The sequence below is a fragment of the Lissotriton helveticus genome, chromosome 1_1, assembly GCF_964261635.1.
Source record: "Lissotriton helveticus chromosome 1_1, aLisHel1.1, whole genome shotgun sequence".
Classification (NCBI taxonomy): Eukaryota; Metazoa; Chordata; class Amphibia; order Caudata; family Salamandridae; genus Lissotriton; species Lissotriton helveticus.
In genome coordinates, this window is record NC_136057.1 from 1,874,619,186 (window position 1) to 1,874,645,807 (window position 26,622).

General features: G+C 44.1%; 1 protein-coding gene across 1 annotated transcript in view; it reads left to right on the forward strand.

Moving 5' to 3' along the window:
- PAPPA2 (pappalysin 2) overlaps positions 1-26,622 on the forward strand; it is an 888,990-nt gene that overhangs the window by 457,778 nt on the left and 404,590 nt on the right. Inside the window, exon 8 of the mRNA XM_078650337.1 lies at positions 14,190-14,318. Within this exon, the coding sequence (XP_078506463.1) occupies positions 14,190-14,318 (129 nt within the window). The remainder of the gene's footprint in view (positions 1-14,189; positions 14,319-26,622) is intronic.

Below are 26,622 nucleotides of genomic sequence, written 5' to 3' on the forward strand. Positions count from 1 at the left end.
CCTCCCACCCCAAATCAACCGGATAAGATGCAATCTAAGGGTGCGGAAAAAACTATTGGGCAGGGGAAAGGGTATATTTTAAAACAGATATAAAAACTTAGGGAGAACTACCATTTTTATAATGGCCACCCTTCCCGCTAAGGAAAGGGGGAGCTTGATCAGCGTTCCACCTGCTGTTCCAAGGTGTGCATAGCCAGGCCATATTCAAGCAACACCACTTGCGCAGCTTCAATATGAACTTGAATCCCCAAATATCTGGTGGTATCAATACACCACTTCAGTGGGTATTCACACTCCCACCTGGACATGTTTGATGTGAGCGGGAAGACTTCAGATTTACCCCAATTTATGCCTAGGCCCGAGTATCTACCAAACCGGATGATCTCACGAACTAATGGTTCCAGATTCTCTTGGGGATGGCAAACATATAATATAATATCATCCGCATATAGGGAAATGAAAAGAGGTCCAGTCGTAAACTGAAGTCCTCTGTGCAACTGCCGTTTCTGAAATTGACGAACCAAGGGGTCCATAGCGATAATAAACAGCAGCGGCGAGAGCGGACAACCTTGTCTGGTGCCACGAAATATTTTAAATTGCGGTGATAAAGTACCATGAGGCCTCAATCCGGCCATGGGAGAGGTATACAGCAGTGAAGTGTGTTCAATAAACCCCTTCGCCATCCCAATCATTCCTCATAACGGCCAGGAAAAAGGGCCACTCGAAGGAGTCGAATGCCTTTTCCGTGTCAAGTAACACAGCAGCGGCTGTGAGGTCAGAGTTGATCCTATTAATGTGGCCAAGAGAGTTCGGAGATTGAGGGCTGTAGATCTACGTGGTACAAACCCCGACTGAGCAGATGAAATAATGCGGTCTAGCATCAGCGCAAATCACATAGCTATCATGTTTGCAAGGATTTTATAATCCAGGTTTAACAGCGACAATGGCCTATATGACCCACATAAAAGAGGATCCTTGCCTGGCTTGGGAAGTAGAACGATCACCACCTTTCGCTGTTTGGGGGGGAGCTCACGCCTCCCGAGGGTCTCATTATACACCTCTATTAAGTAAGGAGCTAATATATCTTTATAGGCCTTACAGAAGCAGCCAGTAAACTCGTCCAAACCCAGAGCAATCGAGTTATTCACTGCGTCTATAGCGCTAATGATCTCTTCCGAAGAGAATGGTTCCGCCAAGAATTGCTGCATGGATTTTTCTAACCAGACAAGCGCCACTTCAGCCAGGTAAGTATTGCGATCAGCGTCACTGTGGTTAATATGCGTTTCATATTATTGAGTGTAATAGTCAAGAAGCTCCTTCTGTATATCGGGAGTGCCGGTCAGAATTCGCCCTTGCGACGATCTCAGACTTGTATGCATGAATTACCCGCAGGGAGTCTCAATTGCCGCACCAACGTGCAGCCCGGTCTATCTCCCTCCCCGTATCTGTGTGCGATGGCATATTTGCTGAGGAAGTATGCCACGCGCTCCGCTGCTTCCTTGAATCTATGCAATAGCTCTAATCTGCGGCTTTGCTGGGCCAGTTCAGGTCATGCCTGCTGTTCCCCATCCAAATCAGTCAACTTCTTCTCGATGTCTGACAGTGTGCGCCTTAAGTAGCGCAGAACCCCAGCGTGTTGGAGATAGAGATCCCCCGCATGTATACTTTAAAAGCCTGCCAGAGGGTAGCCCAGGACTGTACCAAACCATTGTTTATGTCAAAATATTCAGTGATGGCCTCATGGAGTTCAGAGTGAAATAGTTTGTCTTGTAATGCCTGACTGGGGAATCTCCATTGCCTATTGCAGCCTTCCGGTCTGGGGACTTTAAAGTGAGAGCAACGGGGGAGTGATCAGAGAGGGTTGGAGTGATTAATTGTACCATGCAGCCAGATTGGGGATCACCACCCAATAGTCTAGCCTCGTTCAGGTATCCTGTGGGGCGTAATAATGTATGTACGGCAATTCCCCGGGTCTACAGCTACGCCACACATCAACAAGACCACACGTCTAGCACAATTCAACTAAGGCGCGATGCTGACAGGTCTTCGTATCTGGAGATTCTGAGGTGCTATCACGTGTGGGATCTAAAAGAAGGTTGAAATCGCCCCCCATGCAAATATAATCCGTACCTAGTTGTAGGATTTGAGAATGTAGTGAATGTAAAAAATCTGGGTCATCAACATTGGGTGCGTAAAGGCATACTAACGCCATCCGGTGCCCCAATGAGTTGCCCCACTACCATAGTGTACCTACCCTCTTTATCGATGCGAACCGCGGAGAGACAGAAGGGTAGTCACTTATGTATAAGTATAGCTGTTCCCCTTGCATAGGTGCTGTAGTTAGCAAAGTACCTGTGGGGACCCCAGGAGGAGGCAAAACGAGAAACCAAAGATTTTGGTAAATGAATTTCCTGCAGGAACACTATATCAACGTGGTGTCTCAGCAAATAATTCAACATTTGTTTCCCTTTTTTGGCATTGTTGAGGCCTCTGACATTCCAAGTAAGCAGTGTAACATTAGCCAGGTACGACAATTAACTACCCACTGCCATAGTCTAAGCTGGAAACAAATCTGTACTCTTTGACAGCAGGACATCACACCAGTTACATTGAGAGGCTGTAGATTAAAGCAATTGTATACTACCCCAAAAAATTAACCCCCGTCACCCCACACCCAACCCTGCAACCCCAACTGCAGGGAGCTAGCCCCATTGAATAGTAGGTGGAATGCAATAAAAAATACACCAAACTGTGGGAAATAGATAGAAAAAACATACATTCTGAGCAATATAACCAACATTCTGTGATACACACTTGGGGGGCGGCAACGCCTCTCCATCGACCCAATATTGCAAGGCGTAAAAGATAAAGGCCCAGATGCATCAAGGTAAAATCCGCTCGCAAAGGGGCAGATTCTCAGAATCTGCCCCTTTGCGCCCGGTATTTTTGCATTTGGGATGCATCATCCCAAATGCAAAAATCGCAAATTAAGAATTCGCTAAATTGCCATTGCTTGCATTTAAGGAATCTCAAATTGAGATTCCTTAAATGCAATGCATCAAAGTTAAAAATTAGCGATCTCGCTAATAGGAGTAGCAAATTACCATGAAGTTCAACTTCATGGTAACTTGCAAAAACTTTGAAAAATGCACTTTTGTGCATTTTTCGAAGTTTCATGTTGTGCACACACATGCCCTAAGGGCATGTGTGTGCGCAACATATGTGCACAGATCAATTTCAGGGGTGCAACAGGGTGTCCTATGGACACCCCTGCATCCTTGAAACTGCATTCTCAATTTGCGATTCGCTAATTGCGATTCGCAAATTGAGAATGTCTTCCCATTCTTTCCTATGGGCCTCTAGGCCCATAGGAATGAATGGGGAGGTATTCCTTAATTGCGACTCGCAATTTGCGAGTTGCAATTAAGGAATTTTAAGAAATCGCTATTTATTGAGCGAGTTCTCGCATAGTATTTTGCTATTCCTTATTAGCGATTCCTTATTTTTCGCTTATAAGGAATCGCAAAATGGATGCTTGATGCATCTGGGGGAAAGTAGTTAATGTTCTAGTGAAAAAGGGATTAGCAATGGTCACTGAACAGCCTACAATACACTTACAAACTCAAGTCTTTCAGTTGAGAAAAGTTCCACACTAGCTGCCGAGCCACTGTGCGGAGGAGAGCACTCTGGGCTTCATTGACCTATGTGCCACCAGGACCTTTATAGTTCCAGCAGAATTCCTGTACTTCTGTGGGTGAGTCGAATACCCTTGATCCACTCCATCCACTTCATCCACTCGCAAATGTGCTGGGTAAATCATCCCATACTTGAGGCCTAAATTTCGGAGAGTGGCCTTCACTCCATTGAACTTTCTCCGCGCCTCCTGAACCATGGCAGTAAAGTCCAGGAAGAAAGTAATTGTGGTACACTGCCAAGTTAGGGTGTCAGCTTCAGGGGCCAGACGTAATGTGGTGTCCCTATCGTGGAAGTTTAGGAGACGAGCCAATATGGGACTCGGGGATGCCAGGGATGGGCCTAGGTCCCAGGGTGCAGTGTGCTCACTCTACCAGAAAGGTGGAAGTAAATGACTCCCTACCAAAAAAGGGCCACGAGCAAAGATTCAACAAAGGCGTGCATGCGCCCCGTGTTTGTCGACTCAGCCACACCCTAAATGCACACGTTGTTGTCCCTGTTCCTGGCCTCTAAATCTTCGTTTTTCATGGCAATGGATTTTAAAATATTTTCCATCCGATCTAGTCTTTTCAGTGATTGCACGGTTCCATCCTCCAGATTGAACACCTTGCCCTCTGCGACATCTAATCAGCATTTGTGGCCATCCAGTCTGGCTCCCATGTTCTCTGGCCGCTTCTCAAGCAGGTCAAAGAGGCATCTAGTGCCTTGAATCCAGCTCTCAACTCCACCATCAACGCATCCGAACTAGCCGATGCGCCCCCCACCGTGGTAGCTTCCAAACCTCCCTCTGTCATGGTAATGTCGGGATCACTCTGTACGCCACTTGACTTTGTGAATTGTAAGATCCTTTGCTTGGGAGCTTTACGTACCATGACGTAGTTATACAGTGTCAACAAAGTTTGCTTTTATCGTAGTAGATGCAACCAGAGACTCTAGCACTAGCAGTATCTTGCAGTGAAGCAGAGACGGCCCATAAAGTAAAATGGTGGAGGCCTTGTGGTGAAGGCTGGATCAATCACCCTCTATGGCGCATGTTGCAGAGCAAAAACTACTCCCAATGAGGTTGCAGCAATGTCCAGCCTTTGACCGCACTGCAGCTCTTGTAGGACGACTCCTGCAAAGGGGTCAGAGAGTGGGTCGTCTATGTGTCTGTCCCACAGGCTCGGTAGCAATCCTGCCCGGCCTGTTGGCCGGCTCCCAGGCTCACCCGCGGCCCCTGGTGCGGCGGGGCTTCCGGGAGAAGCAGGGTCGGACTTACCAGTCAGCAGACGTCTGGAGGATCGTGGTGGAAGAGGAAGTCCAGCGGTCTTCGTTGGCAGCCGCCGGCCGTTTTAGTCTCTCCAAGCCTCAAGGACAGCTCGTCAGTGCTCCACAGTTGGCGGTCACAGAGCTAAGCGGAGGCCGCCCTGCAAACAGTCTCCCGCAGCCTCCTCACCAAGATGGCAGAGACAGGATATACCTCCGTGTGCAGAGGAGTGGCTGACACAATGCCACTCATCTCCCCAGGTCACAAGTCCTAAAAAAAGAAGTGGGGGGACGCTGACGTCACAACAGGAAGTGACGTCACAAAAGGTGGTTTGCACTCAGTTGCAGTTTATAGTTATTGAGCTCCCGGTAAAATAAGTGGGGGGACGCCGTCCACCCGCGTGGTACCCCGACTCGAGCCCTACATCTCCCTCTCCAGATGGGCACAGGCCACTTCCTCTGCATGGGCTGTCGGAGATGTGAGGTCCAGGGGGGGCTCCGTCAAGGCCTCTACGTGCGCGTTGACGATCTGGGACGCTCTCAGCAAATCGCCCGTATCTTGGGGAGTGTGACTTCTCGGGACTCCGGAGCAACCGAGTTTCCCTGATTGGCAGCCATTCAGACAAATCACCAGTGACCAGGGTGGTTAATTATTTAGGGCGGATAAAGTAAAGATGTTGGGTCAGACGGCGAGCTCCAGTGCTACCCGGCGCTACGTGATCGGTAGCCTGGCCACGCCCCCACAGTCAAGAAACATGATATGGTTATCCAGGCATTACAGACTTAAGCCAACATAGACCCAGCGAAAAATTTCAGATGAAAGTCTCTGTGGACAGCAAGGTCAATATCAACAAGTGTTTAATGTAGCTCTCTCCACACAACTTAAAAACTGTGCAACTTGTGAGTTGGTGAATACCCTACCCCTCTTACTCTTTGTTTGCTGTGACATGCCAAAAAGACACCTTTCAGGTCCCATAATCCACATGGAGGAAAGGATCTAATGTCATGGGCTCCTGTGGCACCGTACAAACATTTGCTTTACACTAGCAATCAAACCAACATTAGGGACACTAGGTGACTGGTGCCTGAAACCAATAAAGTATAATTGCCTCTCTACATGCATATTTTTTGTTGAATTAATAAACTTGTAAGGTTTATTCATGTTTAAGCAGTGCTTTTTTCTCATCACCCCATTGTTTGGACAGGTCATAGACCTCTCAGAAACCCAGCAGCACCCGCTTTCTATTTCTCAAATCTCCATATATACTGGCGTCTTCTGTGTACTGACAGCCTCACTTCTGCCTTGTTTGCTTGCTTCATGTAGTGCTGCAGAGACAATCCATGAGTAAGCTTTAGGCACGGCTAGCACATGTAGGAGCAGTGGAGTGAGGTGGGGTGGGGCAGGGTGGGGCAGGTAGAAGTCGACTGACGACAGGATAGGTAAAATTATATGAATAAATAAATAAAACCAGTTCCATTGTGCTTGCCGCATTGCCGAGTCGGTAATTTGGCAAGCGCAAGGTAAGTGGTTCTATTTTTTTATTTTTTTTATTTCACCGATCCCGTCATCTGTTGTCCCACCACACTCCCACCCCTCCACCCCACCGCCCTTACCTGTGACGGCCGCGCCTGGTAAGCTTGTTCCTCGGCTCAGCATCTGGCTCACAGCCAGCCTCACCTCAGCTAGCTCATGCGGGTCCTCTGTAGGTCTTCTTTTTTGTGCTGATCCTGAGGTATGGTTGCCTAAGGTTCAGTGATTGCACGGAAGTCTACTATCCTGAATATAGTTGTTGGATGAAAAGACATCTGTAGCTCGATTCACAAAGATGTGGCTGTGGCTTACTCTTGTAGTACTTCTGACTTGCTCCTGAACTCCAGGAGTAAGCCACAACTGTGCAGAGAGCATTCCAGGTTTAACTCTGGAATTCATGAATAAGTCACCCCTATTCATTACAAAATCTTTGTGGATCGTATCCAGAAGGCCATCATTTCAAGTTTACACGGTAGTAACAACAGATGGGAGATACAGTTCTGGCGACTAAAAGTTTTCCGGTGTCCATAGGCCCAGAAATAATGGGTCCATTCCGGACCCGATAATCGTGGGCCCAGATACACTGGTCCTGGACTTGCTAGCTAAGGTGTGGAGGCTGCAGGAAACTGCTGTACCCGGCCATTGCCTCCAGAGCTGGAATTAATCCAATCTTCCTCCTGCCACTCTATTCCCACAATACAGATGGTAGAAAAGAATTCCCAACACATTTGCCACCTACTCCAAAGTGGAAATTGTGAGTGGAATTAAGCATGTTATTTTCCAAAAGAAGTAGGAAAATAAGACAGACTTGGTCCCAGTATTCCCTGGTCAGCGTTTTGTTTCGCATTCCAGAGAAGATAACTCATAATCCCCAGATATAGATGAGAGGAGACTGGCTGTAATTAGTAATTTCTGCCCTCTGGAAGCCCTGCACCTATATTCAGGGAACTTCTAAAGAGGATCCCAGCGTCCAGACCTTTAAAGGAAGTGTGTCAGGGTAGCTTTTCCTGGGAGCAATAAATGAATTGCACCTTCAGCTCATTGATGGAGGCTGATGATAGTCGCCAGAAGATAGACTTCGTAAATATTCACGATGAACTGGTCGCTTTCCTCCCACCTTCCTGTCATTCCTCTTGGATGTGGGTATGTCCGACTCCGAACAAATTATAAGTGAGTATGTGCTCCCTTCGCCTTTTTTTGTGCAGGATTGGAAAAAATAGGTTTACTCCCCCCAAAATATATTTCACTTGTTGAAGACTGTATAAAATAGAGTCCATCCTAACATGAATAATTATTTTGGCCAACATGAGATTCACCAGTATAGAAAAGCTTTGGATGTCAAATGTACCTCTATTCTCTAAAACTCTAAAAGCTATAGAGGCATTTCCATCCACAATTTCAAAAGTCAAGATTTTCTTTTAGAGCGAAATACATTCAGCAAATTCTGATGAGTGGTCAGAAATTCAAAATGCAAATCAGAAAATATAAACTGTTAACTTCCATTGTATTTCAGGATGATTTTTGTTTTCAAATGAAGGCATTTTCAAATCTGAGCTCCTAATATTGTGTCGGATCTCTTAGCTTCTGTGGTGCCGGAACGTTTGGAGCACAACAGTCTTAAAAAGACATATTTCCAAAACTCAGTCAGAGGGTTCTGAGCGTACTACTCGCTCAATTCCTCTTGCTACACGAGTCCCCGCTGAGGACACCACCTCCGAGTGATTGGGCTAAGCACATATGCTTCGAGACATCCTTTTCCAAAGTTTAGAGCTTAGGGTAAATAGATCTACCCCAGGGAGAACTTGTCAACCTACCCCCGTTGGAACGAGCCATATGGTGGAATCCAGCCAGTAATGCTAGTGAGAACCCAAACAGGCGCATGGACAGGAGTGGCCTCGACCGACCCCTCAGAGTTGTTCCAGGTTCCCGGGCTTATTTTTAGCCTTCAAACAAGTGTAATTCAAGATGAAATGAGACATTCCTTAGTAGCTTATGTGTAGCATTTTTCTACCCAGGATTTTAATTGTGTAATTTATAGTAATTTGTCTAGAAAGAGAGAATGAGCGGGAGAGGTTTTTGAAAAGGTTACGATTTTGGCTCGTCTCTGTTTTTACATAAGCAGCTCAAGAAACTTGGCAACAGTACTCTGCTAATAATCCATAATAGACCACTGAAGGCTGTTCTCGCGTGTATCCCTTCCGAACCTCCCAGGGTGTGCCCAGTTCCAACATACACAGTGGCAGCAATTTTACGTACCTCGTATCAGGAATTCCCAGCAACAATTCTTCAGGCTGCCAGTTTGTGACAGACGAGCCATGTTATGATCTCCAAAATACATTTCTGTTGACCCGGTGGGCACAGTGGAAAAACGACCACGCCTCGGAGGCTCCCGAGAAGCAGCAGCAAATGTGTGGGAGGCATAGCGGTCCCACCCTCACCCATAATTTTTTTATTTTTTGAAACAGACAAAACAATACAAAAAGAGATTATAGCAAGCTAAAGATCTTTCCAGGAAAAGATGCTTGAATACAGTCTCGAGTTCTAAATAAAATGCTACAATGAGTGTCAACAAGTCTGGAAGAAGGATCGAAATAAGAAAAAGATGAGCATGATTTTACCATCATGTTTGTGTCGGCCTTTATTAAGCAAATACACTGTTTTCAATGTACAAAAAAGTATATGCCTATTGTGTTCCATGGTCATTATTCAGTGCGAGAACAAAAAGAGAAAATCTTACTTTTAACTCAGCTGTTCTTTTTATCTCATTATCTTCATGTATGTTATAGGTTTTAGGTGTCACACAAACTGAGATCAGTTTTTTAACTTTCAAGTGGCTGCACCAAAACCCCATTCTGGATAGTGCATGGCCCCATATCACATTCTTCAGTCTATGGTATTCGAAGGGGCAAAGAGGATCTGGTCCAAGCAAAGACACCCAGTCTAGCTCTAAAAGGGGGTTTGTCTTTTTTTGGGCGAGATATAGAGAATGGTACCAAACTGGAGTCCAGTGCTGGCACGTCTTCTGGAATGTACATTCTGGTCTTGTTTCAGGGAGCAGAGAACCATTTTGGGAGATTAATGCCAACCAAGCCCCCTATCAAGCCTGAGAATCAGGAGGCAAGCACATTTTAATAATTGCTTTTACAGTGCTCATTGCACTTTCACCATGGGGTACAATTCTGTTCCTCCTCATCGCCAAGGACCACATAGTCCATTTCTTGACCCATAAGTCCTAGCCCAGTCCTTCTCTATTTGCCAGTACCACACAGTGCACTCCAATTTGGGGTACTCTTCTACATATGGCTTGGCCTTGGAGCCACATAATCCAGTCTCCTTGCACAGAAGTCGGTTGCTGCTGCTGTTTCTACTCCCACAGCAATAGGGCAAGGGAGTAGCTAGCAAAATAAAATACCCCTCTCCCCCCTTGTTCTATACCTCGAATGCCACTTGGTGAGTGAAGCGAGTACGCCCTACCCACTCTACATGAGTTCCCTTATCAGTGTCTTCTGTTTATCTTTAAGCCTTTAATGTATTCATCCACGCACCATCTTTTTTTATTTTTTTTATTATCAACACAAAAAGTAAACATGACAAAAAAAGAAAAAAAAGAAAATATATCCCAATTAAATCAATCATAACGTAAAAATATACAAATAAATACATACAGAATGGCAGACCATAGTTTCATCAAAAAGAATTTACACGAACAATACCATACTATTTAAGAAATCCAAATTTATATAAAGTTACCCCATATTTTCTCGCATTTATGGAAAGACCTGATACCTCTAATTCGAGCCAAGGCCGCCTCCATCCCATGAATTTCGTTAACCAAAGACCACCATTGTGAGATATGAGGTGGTTGTGGGGAAATCCAGGCTCGAGCTATAATAAGTTTGGCGCAGGATAGTAAAATAGTGATTAAAGTCTGCTGAGGAAAGGTAGTATCATGTACATCTAAAAGTACGGTTAGAGCAGAGAGTAACGGAGGTTTCACTAATTTCATTTTCAGCACCTTATCCAAAGCAAGCTAAAACTCCCTTAACGATTGACATGAAAATAACACATGTTCTATGTTGGCGCCTACGGTATCACATTTAGGACATTTGATACGATCATAATATGAAACATTTGAAGACCACTTGAGAATCACTTTGGGAGTATGATATAACAAACACGAAGTTTTAAATTGTTGCAATCTCAGACTCGCTGATTGGACTGCATTATTAATTTTTGAAAGAGAATGCGCAACTTGTTCTGAGTATATAGTCAGCCCTAATTTAGAGCTCCACTTCTCTGCTAATTTAGAACAATCTTGTTTTATGTAAGAAATCAAGCAGCTATATCCTGTACTTATTAATGATTTCAAATTAGAAGAGAAAAGACACTCCCATATGTCAGAATCTGAGATCGTCAAAACTTTCATCCGACAAATCAGATACTCGTGTATTTGAATATATTTAAACCTCATGGCCTCAGTTAATTGGTATAAATTCTTAAGTGCCCCAAATTCTAAAAAGCCATCACCACCATAAAGATCGCCCATTGTTAAAATACCGAGAGTAAACCAAGCATTAGTCCAACCGTCATTAAATATCCCAGGAAGTCCTGGATTTCCCCAAATTCGTAATTTAGCATGAAAGAACGTGGTTTTGCAAAAAGATAAAATATTAAACCAGATCTTGGCTATGTCTATCGCGGTCTTAAATTTGACTCTTTTGAAGTAATTTGGGTCATTCAGTCGAAACAAAAACATTCTCGCATCTAATTTTAGCATAATGGTATGATAAAAAAATTGTAAATCAGGATTAAGCAGGGAACGAAGACGGCCAATAAAAGTAGCCCAAATATGCAGTTTAAAATCTGGGAAGTTCAAACCCCCTGTAGCTACTGGTCCTTTCAAATTAGCCAAGGATCTGCGCACTTTCCGATATCCCCAGATAAAAATGCAGAAAATTCCGTCGAGCTTTTAAAAAAAAAAAATTATTAAGTGCCAAAGGAATAGAACGAAATAAGTAGAGAAATTTAGGCAAAATTTTCATTTTAATCAAATTAATTCTGCTAATAATATTCAGGGAAAGTTTATGCAATTTTTTTAGTTGCACCTCGGTTGCTTTTAGAAGCACGTCGTTATTTAGAGGGATTATATCCCTAATTTTAGCTGAAATTTTTACTCCTAGGTAATTGGCGGCCCTACATATCCCAGAAAGATCTCCCAAAGGTTTATAGTTAACCACTATTTGGGTTTTATTCGTATTTAATTTATAGCCGGAGACATTTCCAAATCTACTGGCTTCAACCATTATACCCTCCAATGCAGTTGTAATATCGGTGGAATATATCGCGATATCATCCGCATAAGCGGTGATTTTCAAACTATGAAGCCCGGACTGGAATGGAATAATCCTGGGTTGAGCCTGGAGCGCAGAAAGAAAAGGCTCCATTGACAAAGCAAAAAGCAGGGGTGACAATGGGCACCCCTGCCGAGTACCCCGAGAAATTGTAAAAGAGAGAGATGACAAACCGGCGTAACTAATCTTAGCCGTGGGTTGATAGTATAGGGCCTGGATACAACTAAAAATGTTACCTCTGAAACTGAAAAAAGACAGCACAGACCAGAGATAATCCCACCCCACTCGGTCGAAGGCCTTTTCGGCATCTAATAAAATCATACCGAGTGGGGTGGATTCCGTCTCAGCCATATCAAAAACTGTAATCGCTGTGTTGATGTGCGTAGTAGTATCCCTACCTAGTACAAATCCATGTTATTGTACGTTTACAATTTCAGGTATAATCAGGGCCAACCTATTTGCCAAAATGTTAGCAAAAATCTTAGCATCTGTATTAATCAATGATATGGGTCTGTACGAACCACATTCATCTGCCGGTTTGTCTTTTTTAAGAAAAAAAATAATTTTCACAATATTCCAAGAATTTGGAGCCACCCCAGTCACCCCTATAGATTGAATAACTAATAAAAAGAGTTGAATTATTTCTTCAATACAGCTTTTATAGATTTCTGCCGGGATAGAGTCTTCCCCTGGAGCTTTTCCGATAGGTACAGATAAAATGGCTTGTCTTACCTCTAACTCAGAAATATCATCTGATAGATGCTCTAAACCTGGTAAATTAAATATGGCGCTCTCTTCATCCTGATATACCCGGTTACAAATATTTTTCAGCGCCTCACAAACTTTGCTCCCGCATTGATATGGTTTGGGCAACTGATAAAATGATCTCTAATAGTACTATAGAAATATGCCCTTGTGTATCCTCGGATCATAATCCTATTCTACTGATATGTGATTATTTAGAAAGCCAAACGACTCCAAGATTGTTTTCTTTTCCCCGCTATTTATTATCAGATGCTGTTTATATCTCTCAGCCTAAACTACATTTGGGTGAATTTATTAAAATTAACCTTAATTAGGCATCCCATATACTTGTCTGGGATACCTGTAAAGCCTACATTAGAGGTCATGCGCAGCAATATATACTAAAACAAAACTTTGAACGCCGGATTGCCAGATAACAAATTGATTTCGGATATCACGGCACAAGAAACATCATTGGCTGAGGCGCTACGAATATGCTCCCCAGATACGTTAGAAATTGGGCTAAAACTAGGATCTCTTAAGTCTAATCTCAAGTCAACTCTGATTGAAAAGAGCTGCGCTAAGTTACATAAATCTAAAATTTTGCACTATGAAGGAGGGGACAAAATAGGTAAAATACTGGCCTTCAAAGTGGCCGATGACAGAGCACAGAATCTTATTAAAAATATTAAGGGCCCGAATCAAATTATTTATCACCAACCAGCGGAGATATTGTCGCAATTTGCGGAGTATTATCGTACCCTGTATACTCCCAAGAATCAAATCTCTGCTCCTGATATTTTAGAATATTTGGAAAGTAATATAAAGGAAAAATTTAATTTACCAGGTTTAGAGCATCTACCACAGATCCATCTTTTCATACTTTCATCCATCCTTTCAACATTTCACCCATCCTTTCATTATTAGTTTTCCATCTACGCATACTTCAGGTCACACTTCCAAACATTCATACATCCTTTTACCCTTCCATTCCTCCATCCATTCTTCTACATCCATCCACCAAATCACCCTCCTTTTATCAATCCAGCAATCCATCCTTCCACACCTCCGTCCAGGTGACCATTCATCCACTCACCCATTCATCCAGACTTTTAACATTCCAGCCACTTTCTTTCTCTCACTAATGCAAATATTGTTTTATCCTTACGTCCATCCGTCCGTTCGCTCTTGCATCCATCCTTTCATCCTTTTTACCCTTCCTTCTTGTCACTGTTCTTCCTTATTTCCATATGCCCTACATTTCACTCTTCCTTTCAGCCCTCTCTTTGCCTCTCTTTTCCTCTTCTTTTCTTTGTTGTAATGAACTTTCCTTGCTTGACCTCTGTTATCAGTGTCCTGTATTTTTATATTTTTAAGATCTTTTGTCTGCAGAGTTGCAGACAGGAAAGGCTCATAAATAATGGTGAGTGTCAACACCATGCCCGCTTAAGCTGCAACAGCAGGGGGCGTGGCGGTTCACGATGCCAGTGCAACAGGGTCCATACCATTGACTGGAGAAAGGAAACACGAGTTTAGGTTATCTTATCACAAGGGGCTTTAGCTAATCTTTGATCTGAACTTACTGGCAATGTCTCCTTCTCATGGTATTTGTTCTTTCTTTCTAGGGACGTCTCGCCAGGCCAGGTGTACCACTACCAGGTGCAAGTTCAAGCAGGGGCAGCACTTGGAGTAGCCACACCCCCTCTGGCACACAGGCATGGCGCCCCCTACTGTGGGGACGGTAAAGTGACAGCGTAAGTTTTATTCTGGCATTAATCGTTAAAGGCAGTTTAATCTGTATCACTGCTGAGGTAACTCACTTTATTATTTGTATTTTAAATCGTAAGCATGTCACACATAAAGTAAAAGTTTCAGCGAGAATTCAATAAGGTACGTTCTTGGTTACAGTCATATAAACCAGTGTGTGGGAAGTTTAACGTGCAACCACATGCAGAAAACCCTGAATGCAGCCCAAGGGAACAGAATGGGTATATAATTGGGAAACCGGCAGGCAAAACCTATTAAAATTCTCATTTATATGATTTTATTTTATTTAGGGTTTTTATAAGTGCTGCTTAACTCTGCCGGCCTGATTCTGAAAGGTAAACTTACACTTATGCATAAGTTTACTATTTGTCGATATTCACAAACTACGTGCTGAGTTTTATGACTCTGTACTCCCCATATTTATGTGTGTGGAAGTCTCTGCACCCATAGACTCCACACACATAAGTACAAGAAGAGCGGTGTCATTAACTCTGCACATAGTTTGTGAATTGCATTTTTTAGAACTACAAAGTGCAGTTTGAGAATCAAGCCCTGCGTTTTAGGTCGCCAGTCTCAGGGGCAGACTGGCGACTGCTGCGAGCTGCATTAAGGGGATCTTTAGGATGGCGGGCGGACTTTGTCCGTCTGCCCCCCTATCAGGAAACGGGACCACCTGTCATAAGGGCGTGGGTCCCTCGGGGACAATAAGGATGCGCCCGCCACAGTGGCGGGTGCATCCTGCATTTGTGTCATTGTGGCGGGCGGTGCACTCAGCACCGCCCGCCACAATGCCAGGAAGGCATTTTGTGCACTTTCATGCACAACATGGCATGCACCGCAGTCTATTTCCTTGAAAGGCATCTTTCCGCACCCATGTTAATATGGCTGGCGATGTCTAACAGACACCGCCACCATATTAAACCCTTTTCTGCCCGGTCAACTCATTGACCAGGCGGAAAAGGGGCGGACGGTCTTTCCGTCCGCCGCGGCCCCCATGGTAATATGGCAGGGGGGAAATGGGTGGTGGGCTAGGTCAGATCACGGGCGTTTCGCCACCGCCATTCGGGTGGTGGCGATCCGCCAGTAATCCTAATGGGCCCCCAAGTGTTCAAAATAAAATGGCTGTAAAATCATTTCATTGCTGGTTTACCTTTAACACTTAGCGCATCTCACAGCGGGCCGTTTGGGCGACACTCCCCTGCCCTCAAAAAGAAACTGCAGCTGGAAATAACCAGATAGTTAATGGGCAGCAACAATGAAGAGGATAATAGACAAAATACCATAACAATTGCAAAACTACCCCAAAAACTCCAAATCAAAATATTACTAAGAGCTTAATTACTTTACTATCAAAATCAGAGAATATTCAGAAGATAGTTCAAGGTTGGAAGAATGCTACTAGGAGATCAGCACGAGGAGGCTAAGACCTCTACATTGATTAGTTTCAGTGTAGCCGGTAGTAGTTTCCGGGGTAATGCTGCTTCCTACCTGCTTCTTTCCAGATTCCGCACATGTCCGTTAGTGCTGATCCTTACCTTTCGATAATGCATGTGCGCTCCTCTCCATTTTCTCTGGCTACCATGCATACATTGTTTGCATGTCCCTCACTACTAGATGCATTTGAAGGATGTCTTCAGAGGGTGCCACCAGCCAAGGTGATTATTGATTTACCTTGAATCCAGGATCCACCCCCACCACCATTGCACCTCTCACCTGGCTACAATGCAGAACAAATATCAAATCCATTCGACTGAAATGACAGAAGCAAGACCGGACAATTAACCGGCATAATTCACATTCCATCAGTTTCTTATTTATTATTAATTATCTGCTACCAAATGCGGTATAGCTTAACATGTCATTAATGTATTAATTATCTCTTTGTTAATTACAGTGCCCATTTGTTTTCCCCTCAATTGCATGCATAGTTAATCATATCTCGTTGCCAGTTAAGAGTGTATTTCCTGGGATTATGAAGAAACCCTATAGTAAGCTTTAGTCATGTGAACATTATTTGAATCCAACAGTAAATAAGATGATGACTTGATGAAGAGTAGTACAAAAGGGGGTGGTGATGGACGGAGCATCTGAACCAATCAAACACTCACACCCAGTCAACAGATCTGGGTTTAATCCATCACCGTTCTTTAGCCCACTCTGCCACCCCAGTTCAGACAAATCAGTCTGACCCTGTGCCTCATGGGAACAGTCCAGCCCGAACTGCCAAACTATGCCTTCCCTGGACTGGATTCAAGCTTCCTAGGACCGGATTCTCGCATTACAGCCGTCTTCAGTCAGCCTTGCTTGAATCCAGTGGCAAAGTGAGCAAGGGACTCACGTCTGAGCATACCACGTGTGGTGACGTGCTCTGCTTAGCACAGCGCGTCCCATCAACAACTACCGTGATAAAGACAGCCTTTCTTTCAGCCCCGTCGCCCCCGGGCCAGTTCACTATTTTGTTTACAGCACGTTTGTGGGCTGTGCCTTCCATTCCATGGCTCGGGAATGTCAGTCGGCCACACGCACGAGTAAAACGAAACGGAAACATACGAGCCGCGCGACGTGAGCTGTCTACGGTAGAAGCTCACGTGCGCGAACCAATCCCAAGGCGCATGGCAGAGCCGGATTCCGATGTGCGCGACCCAATCCCAAGGCGCGCATCGGAATATGACTCTGCCATGCTTCTTAATGTGCGCGTGGCCATCTCTTGTCTCCAGTCGTTGTCGGCTGAGCCGACAGCTATAGTTCTCGCAGCGAGAACGCGCCTTCGCGCGCTTGCACAAAGGCGAGACCTAAAAACTCGCTTTGCACAAAACAGGGGTGGGGGGAGTTCCAGCAAGATAAATGTAAAAGGGATTTGAAGAGAGGCCAACTTTCTATTTGCAATCTCTGGTGGATCAACTCGCCTAATGTGATTCCTTCATTTTAAATTAAATGGTATGCATCGCTTACATTTTAGGAGGCATTGCTGTACCTAAGTCAACAAAAGGGACACTGACTGCAAAATTGATTTCTTATTCTGACCATTTAATTATTTAAAAGTCTTTTGTCAATTTTATAAAACTAATAGTGAGTCACAAAACATTGAAGAATACTGCAATCAATCATCATACAAAGTTATAACAAAGGTGAAAGAAATCACAAAATACCAGTTTAGATTAGGTGAACAAAGTAACCACAATGAAGGATAGCCTGCCATTCGTTAGGTCAACAACAATAGAGAAAAACCCTCTCCAGGTAACAACGTCACCACTGTTGGAGGCAATTAATTTAAGCTATGAATTAGTTGGGCTATTATGAATTAACATTGTTACCCGAAGACAGTTTGGATGATGAACTGATTGATTGCAGTATTTTTCAAAGTTTTGTGGCTCACTATTAGTTATATAAAATGGACAAAAGACTTTAAAATAATTAAATGGTTAACGTGACAAATTAGATTACAAAATTATCTTCTGCAAATGCACAGGCTTCAAAATATACACTGCCAAAAAGTTGACCTTTCTTTTATTTTTCTGTACAAAAATTCACCCTCTATCTAATTTCTAAATCCAGCAATCTAATTTCTTACATATTTATGGATGAGTAAATGTATCATCCTAACTCCACTCCTCCTATATTTAGGGGATGTCCTAGTTAGTGACGGTCTTCAGCTTGATGCAGGCTGGGTTGGCACAACACTACACCATGCACAGTGGCACATGATGAAGTCTGAAGTTTTCAGGCTCTGTGGTTCCAAGCTTATCTACCAGTGGCAGTCAAAGCACCATGATTTGCAAGAGTGTGTGTTCTCCTTACTCGCCCTTAAGGCCTGCAGACTGGTGAACCAAGGAAGGCCTATCACTACATTGCACTCTGCGCTACAACAACACACCTTTGCCTGTGAACAGATTCCTCAATGCAAGCTGACTCTATTTCCAAAAGTTTCTACATGTTTGGTTCTCCTCAAGGTGATTGCCAATGCCATCAGTGTCTGAGTCCATCATGAGGTGCGGCCTCCTTCTGAGTGGAGCATTTTGGATAATGTTGGTGATGTCAGGTGCTCTGTCCCATTTCCTTACCCATGTGTTTTCTTTGAGAGATCTTTCTGGGCTCAAAACGTTCCCTCTGACCAGGGCCTCTCAGAAAAGTGTTATCCACCCAAAAAAGTATCCTGGTGGATGAGAGATCCCATTCATATGGAGAAGGTAACAGTAAATGTACTAGAGCATTGCCTATCAATCCCCAGCAGGAGGGCTGGCAGGAGCCTAGACTCCTCTTGCATGTACCCAAGCCAAAAAGGAGAAGAGCTCTGCCCTTCTAACAAGTCAACAGGACATAGTGTATGGCAACCTTGGTGTCTTAGCGGCTAGACTGCAAAGCTGGATTCATCTTCTTCCATAGAGAGGTAGAGCGCAGGTCATCTTTTGATCATGCATGCATATTGGGGAGTGGTTCACTTCAATAGTGATATGGGAAGTGGGACTAGGACTTGCTTTTCATTAAGTAGAGTTCCCTGGAAAGACTCAAAGAGGGTCCTTTTAAGGGGCAAACTATTACAATTGCATGACTCTGCATGGCTACGCATTGCTTGGGATAACATTGCAAACTTTAGAGACTCCTAAATATTGCGCCTACCTGCACGAATAGGACATGTTACAACGCAAACATTTACAATGCATGCTTTTACAACTCTATTTTTACATTGCAACATCCATTACAACACATGATTTTACAACACATGCCATCACAACGCATTTTTAGAAACTACATTTACAACGCATTCCATAACAACGCATACCATTACAATGCATAATACTTTTAGGGCAACAGTAGGGTAAGTGTTGGATAGTGTAGGGGTAACAAATACTATTCCCACTCCAGTGAGTGCAACAGTAGGGTAAGTGTTGGATAGTGTAGGGGTAAAAATTACTATTCCCATGTACCCCAAAACCCACACCCATCCCAAAATGTAACATATTCCCATTACTTACCTTCTAATGCGTTGTAATGACATGCGTTGTAGTTACATACATTGTAATGGCTGTGTTGTAATGGCATGCAATGTAAAGGCTGTTGCGTTGTAACAGACGCATTGTAAAGGTAGTGTGTTGTAATGACTGCGTTGTAATGGATTTTTCCCACCAGCACTTACTGTGCCAAAAAAGGCCTGCACATTTTTACAATGGTCATCCTCAGAGGAAGCGGGTAATGCACACTAGCCATTACCTCTGACTTGCAAGTTAGATTTTCTAGAAACACATAAGTGACACCTCTCAATTTGTTTAGAATCATTATCATTCCAGGTCCTGCCACTGGCTGAATCCCTTTAATTTCAGAACCTGTTGATGTGCCATTAATATGTACAGCTTGTACTGCAGTGTTCCTGTTCATTGCCCCGTGGATCACAGCCAGCATCTGTTGCTAAAGTTTGTCTTCCATTGTGCTTGAAGGTGCAATTTCAGAAGAGCTGTACTGATCTGCAAATATCTTAGAGGTCACACACTCAAAACTATGGCTCCTTGCCACAATATGCAGTCTTTACTCCAAGAATAGCCTTAGCGTAATGACAGATTGTCCACTTTCCCTAATTGACTTAGGGTGATTTGATTACATTCAGTGCCATTGAGCCCAGACTGATGTATTCATGACTGCGAGAAGGTGTAGGTCGTGATTCGTCATCTATTCTAGACACTTGTCTCACTTTCATCAGTAGACTTCCCTTCATTTGTTATGGCTGTTGTTCTTGCTAATGGTTCAAGATTTACGACCTTGTTGTTGAACTAGAAAGCTCCCCACAACTGACAGACAGAAGGCAGCTTCTGAAGAGCATAGGAATGTGTTGGGCTCCTTATCCTCTGTTGGCATGAGCCAAGGCTACCTCTCTGACATCCCAAGGTTACCATTTCCCAAAGATCTAAGTTGACTGTTGGGAGCTAGTGCGTAAGTACAGATGCCATGGTTTGAGGAATAACAGGTGTCCGAGTCATTCTTCTCCTAAGATGCTATACAATGTTTGTGTATAAATACAGAGGTGGCAGATAGGGGATGTTGGGCTCTTTTTGTCAGCCCATTTTCCTGCTTGTTGTCGAACCCACTTGGAATATGGGAGGAGTTTTATCCACCATAATATTCTTACGCTTTCCTCTGGATTTAGCACTTCTCAGGAAACTGATTATTTTCTTTTTCCACCCAAATCTTAAGCCGGTCCTTTGGCCTTTATATTAAGAAGAGCAGTAATAAGACATCCCTAAAACAAGGCAGATTCCCATCCCCCATCTTCTTTACTCCCTCTATTACATTTATAGTGCAGTGGAATGGGTGTGTTCCATTGTTGGAGATGCCACCACAATGCCATTGAAAACAACATCTCAACTCAACCAACAATGCTGGAAACGGCACCCTTTCTGTCTAAGACTACTATTAGCCATGTGCCCAATGGCAGTCCCAAAAAGAAAAGTCCATGAATGTCCTTAGAGAAATGTCTGAGCTCATGGAGGGCATTTGTAATGTTATTCCTGATGATTCTTGCTTTCAAGGGCTGTCTTCAGGAACACCATAACTCACTACTAGTCCAACATGCCAGCAAGACATGGTGAATCGGCTAACTCATACCATTTTCCGCCTGTTTTGGTTACCACTGTTTACAATTTGGTGGAAACAGTCGACGAGGAGACCAGAAACATCTATATTAGTTGCCCTGGTGCAGCCGGTATGACAGAGGCAGAGTGTCAATCACACCGACCTTGTAACCTAAAACCAATCACACGGTCTCTATCTCTGTAGCAGTATTATTATTAATTTATGTCTGTCCCATCTATATTTAGGTATGCCATTGATTGTGCTCATAATTCATTCTTGAAAACAGTCACATGCATCTATCACAATTTATGGATTTGCTTATTCATTTATGTGCTTCTTGCTTCAGGAAGCTTTTTATGTAGAAATACTATTCCTGATCAATCTTCTGACTAGTCTTGCCTTATAAGGCCACATATATTTTCCCTTTTGTAACAGTATGCATACTTTAATGTCCCAATCATATCTCTGTCCCACTTCCTACACTATGAGCCTCTAGTCTTTGCTTCAAAATCGTTCAAATAAAGTTGTTCCACCACCTTGATATTTGGACTGTCTCCAATCTTTCTTATCGTGTGGTGATGTTTCCTTCTGTTCTTGACACAGTGCTACAGGTCACTATCACTCCAGATCAAACTCCACTCACAAGCCCACTCTCTCTCCCGTAACAGAAACAGTTCCTTACAAGACTCAGATATTGGGTGTCACACCAGTACTTCTTATCTTCTTATCTTGGTGATGAAACTTCTATAGGGAACAGGGCATGGGAGTTTTTTTGAAGTGGAATAATAAAACAGGATAATAAACTACTATACCTTAATCTCGGATTCAATCTGAAAGCCTAATGTTAAGGCAACTTCCTGGAACCTGGTAATTCCTTTACTTTTTCCATTCTTTGGTTGCTTATCACAGTTTACGGACTAAATCAGGAACCCAATTCAAGGAAGATGAAAGGTTCATCTAAGCAATGAACAGGTAGAAATTGTTGTTAAACAATGATGTGGAATGGCTTTACATTTCCTCCTTTAAAATTTTACCTCCTCAACTTCAGTCGCGATGACAAGAAAAGGAACCATGTCACCGGTCTAAAGGTTGTAATTATTTTCAGAAACACAAGCACACATCCTATGTTATCTACTCATATTCCAAACAAGTCGGATCTTGATCTCTTTGGACTGATCACCCAAAATATCAGAGCAAAACATTTTGACATACCCAGAATTCCCAGAGGGCCTGAATATTTCACCTAACAGTTAACCTTAGGAAAATTGTTCTTCTTGTGCGCCAGCACTAATGCCATGTCTTTAGAGGAGGAGGAGCCAGCTCCCATCATGGCCACCTGGAGCGACTGCTCCGTTGTGAATCCTCCTTCAGCCAACAGAACGACGTTTCCATCACCTTTCTTCACCACCCGCTACTAAGTTTCCGAAACCGGAATGTAGGCGGCTTACACGGAGACCAACTGTGCCTTTATCCAAGCGATCTCCACAGATATATTGGCAGCAACCTCCCTCCCACTAAATCAGCCATGATGGTGCCCAGGGAGTTTTAAGCAAGTGCCTCATCCAGATGGAAGTGTGCTGTGATATTGCCGCCCCCCGTTCCAACCAGCCATCATCACTCCCCTCCCTCCGTCCTCACCTTGATTGTGCCGGCTGACTACACTTGGGTGAGTCTGCTGCCCTGTACTATCTCGCTATGCATACGATGTACGGTTGCGGCTGGAGAGGGAGGGGCTAATGAGCGTGACCTGCAGCTGCTCCCTGAAATCCACAACGGACACCCTTCAAAGGCGGTGATTGGGGGAGCGGTACACTGCCACATGCAACCCAAAATGTGGCTTCAGAGGTCCTGCTGGCGCCTAAACGAATTCCCTATAAAACCGAAGATGGAGGTGAGCAGTCCCCCTCACCCCCTGCTTGAGGCAAAATGGTGGCTCCGACCACGCTGCCCATCGTAATGGGAGATGTGCCCCAGCGCCCTTTCAGGGTCTGTGCTAAGCCTCGAGAGCCTAGGGACACCGGGAGTGATCTTGTGTCCTTTGTAATAACCAATGGGAGTCCGACCCTACCCTCCCCACAAAGCTCTGTTGTACCCGGCTCACTCTTGGTTTGGAAAAGGGTCCCAGGTTGCCTGACCCCAACATGGAAGACTTTGGTGACTTCTTCCCCCTTGCTGAACTTTTACTTACACAACCCTGCCTGGACAATGCCTGACCTCAAGAGGACTTATTGAATTCCTTAGGACCATGGCCTCCCCCCCATAACCCCCACATTACTCCGTATTTCCCTAAGGACACATGACCTCTTTCCTGACAGCGGAGTCCGAGGATTATGTCTGACGCCCGTTGGAGCTGCTCTGTTTAGCTAATGAGGAGATCGGACTTGGTTCACCCCCTGATCGTCACCTGCCCAGCCAGACCTTGGCCACAGTTTCTCCCCTTCTCCCTGTCTCGCCCACCCTCCCCCTCATTGTATATACGCCATTCTGCTGTTGCCTTGTCTACCTTCTATCCACCTGTCTGTCTCTTATCCATCCTCCCCTCCTCCTCTCCCTCACACTCACCCTCTACCACTTCCCTCTCTACAGATCTCTCCTTCTCTCCCGTTATGTCTCATATTTTGAAGTAACGTAAAAATTTTATTATTGTTGTAACTTTGCTGATCTTATGTAAAGCAATCTGATACCTACGGGTCTAGCCAGCACTATATAAAACTCTTTAAATCCATACTAATATTATAAAGAGAGAGCCCAAACCTTTGAGGCGGGTAATCTCAGTAACCACAGCACCAATCACAACACCCAATACAGCGTTGGAAAGGGCAGTTGCAACAGAAGGACATAGGCTATGCAGACCGCCACCATATACATTTAAAAGGTAAAAGAACCTTGCCAGCAAAGTAGTCCCTTGTGGGCGTGTCTGCGTTGTGCTGTGGGAGTGGGCTGGGGGCGTGACTAATGCTGGGGGCGTGTAGTACGGCCATCACATCGTGGGCTGTGGACGTGTGCTGGGGGCGTGGCAAACACTGGGGCCGTGTGTCCGCCCTTCATGCCATGTGAGTCGTACATACAAGTGCCAATTACGTTGCTGCGCAGCATCAAGGGGCACGGTGGGGGCGTGAGAAACACTGGGGGCGTGTGTCCGGCCTTCATGCCATGTGAACGCAATTGCGTCGCATCAAGGGGCACGCTAGGGGCGTGAGAAACGCTGGTGGCGTGTGCTACTGTGGTGTCGGGTTCTATCAGGTCTACATACTTGCAGAAACACTCTCGCACCATAAAACAGAAGTTGGCACGGAAACTGAAAATGCAAAGAGACAAGTTTATTAGGACCCCATGGGGTGGTGATACATTCATACAGCACCCTTCGGCAATGCAAGAAGTATCACACCGAACATCGGTGTGCGACCTCTTTTATACATTTTAAAGGTAATAAAAAGGTAGGCGGTATACGTTAGAACAGTTTTAAGTACATATAAGGGCATTTTTGGAACACAGCCAACATGTGGGGGGAGCTTAATACCACTGGTCAGTTAGGGGAACATTCCTAAGGAGTGACCGCTCTCCAGTCCAAAGATCAGATGTACACATGCGCGAGACTGACCATTGCTAAAAATAGCCTGTTGCTGGGCAGGGTAAATGTTCATTGGCATGAAGGAAGGACGAAAGGGCATGCTGACCACGAGGCCGCATGTTCATAGAAAAATGGAAGCCACCGAATACAAAATGGCCCCCACACGAACAGAAATGTTCGTGTAGCTGAGCTTAACGCTAACTCAGGTTTTGCCAAATTACGACAGACAACCCTTTTAGCGTTTAGCTGAAGCTACCTCATAATTGAAGTAATCTGAATGTTCATCATTAATGTCAATCATCATTATTTGCTTCACTTCGGCATTACTCATCTGTACATTTTTAGCAATAGCTCGTTTGGATGGGATACAGGCCGTAATACATACAGTACATAAAGTAGGACCACATTGGATACATAGGCAACAGAAGAAAAATATCCCAATAATCACACATAGAACAGTTAACAGGTTCCAACCCCATGTACTAAGCAGAGTCCAAAACCAGCTAGAAAAAGTCCAAGTACCATTGTCAATGTGAATTTCAGAGGCAATTTTGTGCAACCTAGAGATAGCATCATACACAGATGGTGAATTATCTGGCACATAAACACAACAACTACTTCCAATGATGCGGCATGCACCCCCACGATCAGCTAACACTACGTCCAGAACCATCCGGTTCTGAAGCATAACTATTCTTGTAATCTGAAGCTCTTCAGTTAAATTCCCTAAAGCAGAAGCAGTCTCATTAGCAACTGCCTCCACAACACGCGTTAACCGTCTAATTTTCCTGCTGTTTAGGGCAGCACCTACAAAAGAGAGCAACCCTAAATTAAAATCCACATATTGTTGTAGTGAGGTGTCAGTTTGGTCGACTTCATCAATATCCAATGTTCTCTTAACTCTATTCAATAGAAAATCGTGATACAATACATAATCATTATGGTACATAGGTGGGGCAATAAACACAGGGGGTAACACAAAAGATATATAACATGTACCTAACCATCCAAGAGGAAGACGATGATAACCTTTATTTCCGCAAATAAAGTAAGTGTTTCGTGAGGCCACAAATGAAACACCATTGGGTGTATCAAAGGCAAGAGTAACATTGCATTCACTTTTCCCCACCGGAATTGATCCCTTATTCCTGATACAAAGATCTGCTTTTGTATCAATAACGGTAATTACATGTAAACTGGTCATATTTGTAAGTCTCTGATTGGTGAAGATACGAGGCGTAGATACATTGTCCGGTCGATATTCTTCCCACTCAAATTTAGTTCCTTCTGCTTGTGGATAGCCATCTCGATCATTATAGCAAATTTTGTTCAATCGAAAAAGTAGCCCACCTTTTGTTGGCCATCTCAATGTAAAATGAAGAGTGTACCAAGCATTGCATGACCCATTGTGAGAAAAAGGAAGAGGAATAAGTGGGGTTCCTCCCTTCTTCTGATGCCCAGGTAACATCCCACATACCCAACAATTGGACGTGTTGGTCATATTATGCGTGTGGTGCAATATCTGAATGAAACTATTATTCAAATAGGTCTGTCTATGTCTTTCTTCGTGATAGGGCAAAGTAAAATGGAAATGTTCAGATGGAATTGGAGTGGTAGGCAGTAAATAGTCCCGTGCAGGAAATAGTTTTTCTATAGTCCAAGCTATTACTGCTATTACCACTATTGTTGCAACAAAAAGAACTGCACCCAGAATTCCTCTGTTTTTCAATGTCATAGGTGCCATGGTACAATGAACAAAAGTCTCAAGAAACAAACTAAAAAAAATAAAAATATGGTGCTGAGAACCGAGGATGCCGTTGAGTTTTTCTCCGAGATTCAAGACGGGTGTCGCTACACTGGACAGAACTGATCCCCCCCCCTTGATATTCCCGGCTTCCGTTTCACAAACCTCGGAACGGTTACCAACCAGTCATAAAAAATAAAAAAAATAAATTATTTCCTTGGCCGTAGATTGTACTTCACTCCGCCAGAAATAGTGTGGTCTGGGAAGGCTCCCTCCGACTCGTGAGGCGTAACAGCTGGGCTCTTCTCCGCATCCAAGATATCTCGGTAATCAGACAGGACAGTAGGGTTCACCAGATCCGGAGAGACACGTCGGCAGTGCGTCGAATGTATCCACCGCTTCTTATTCGTGACGC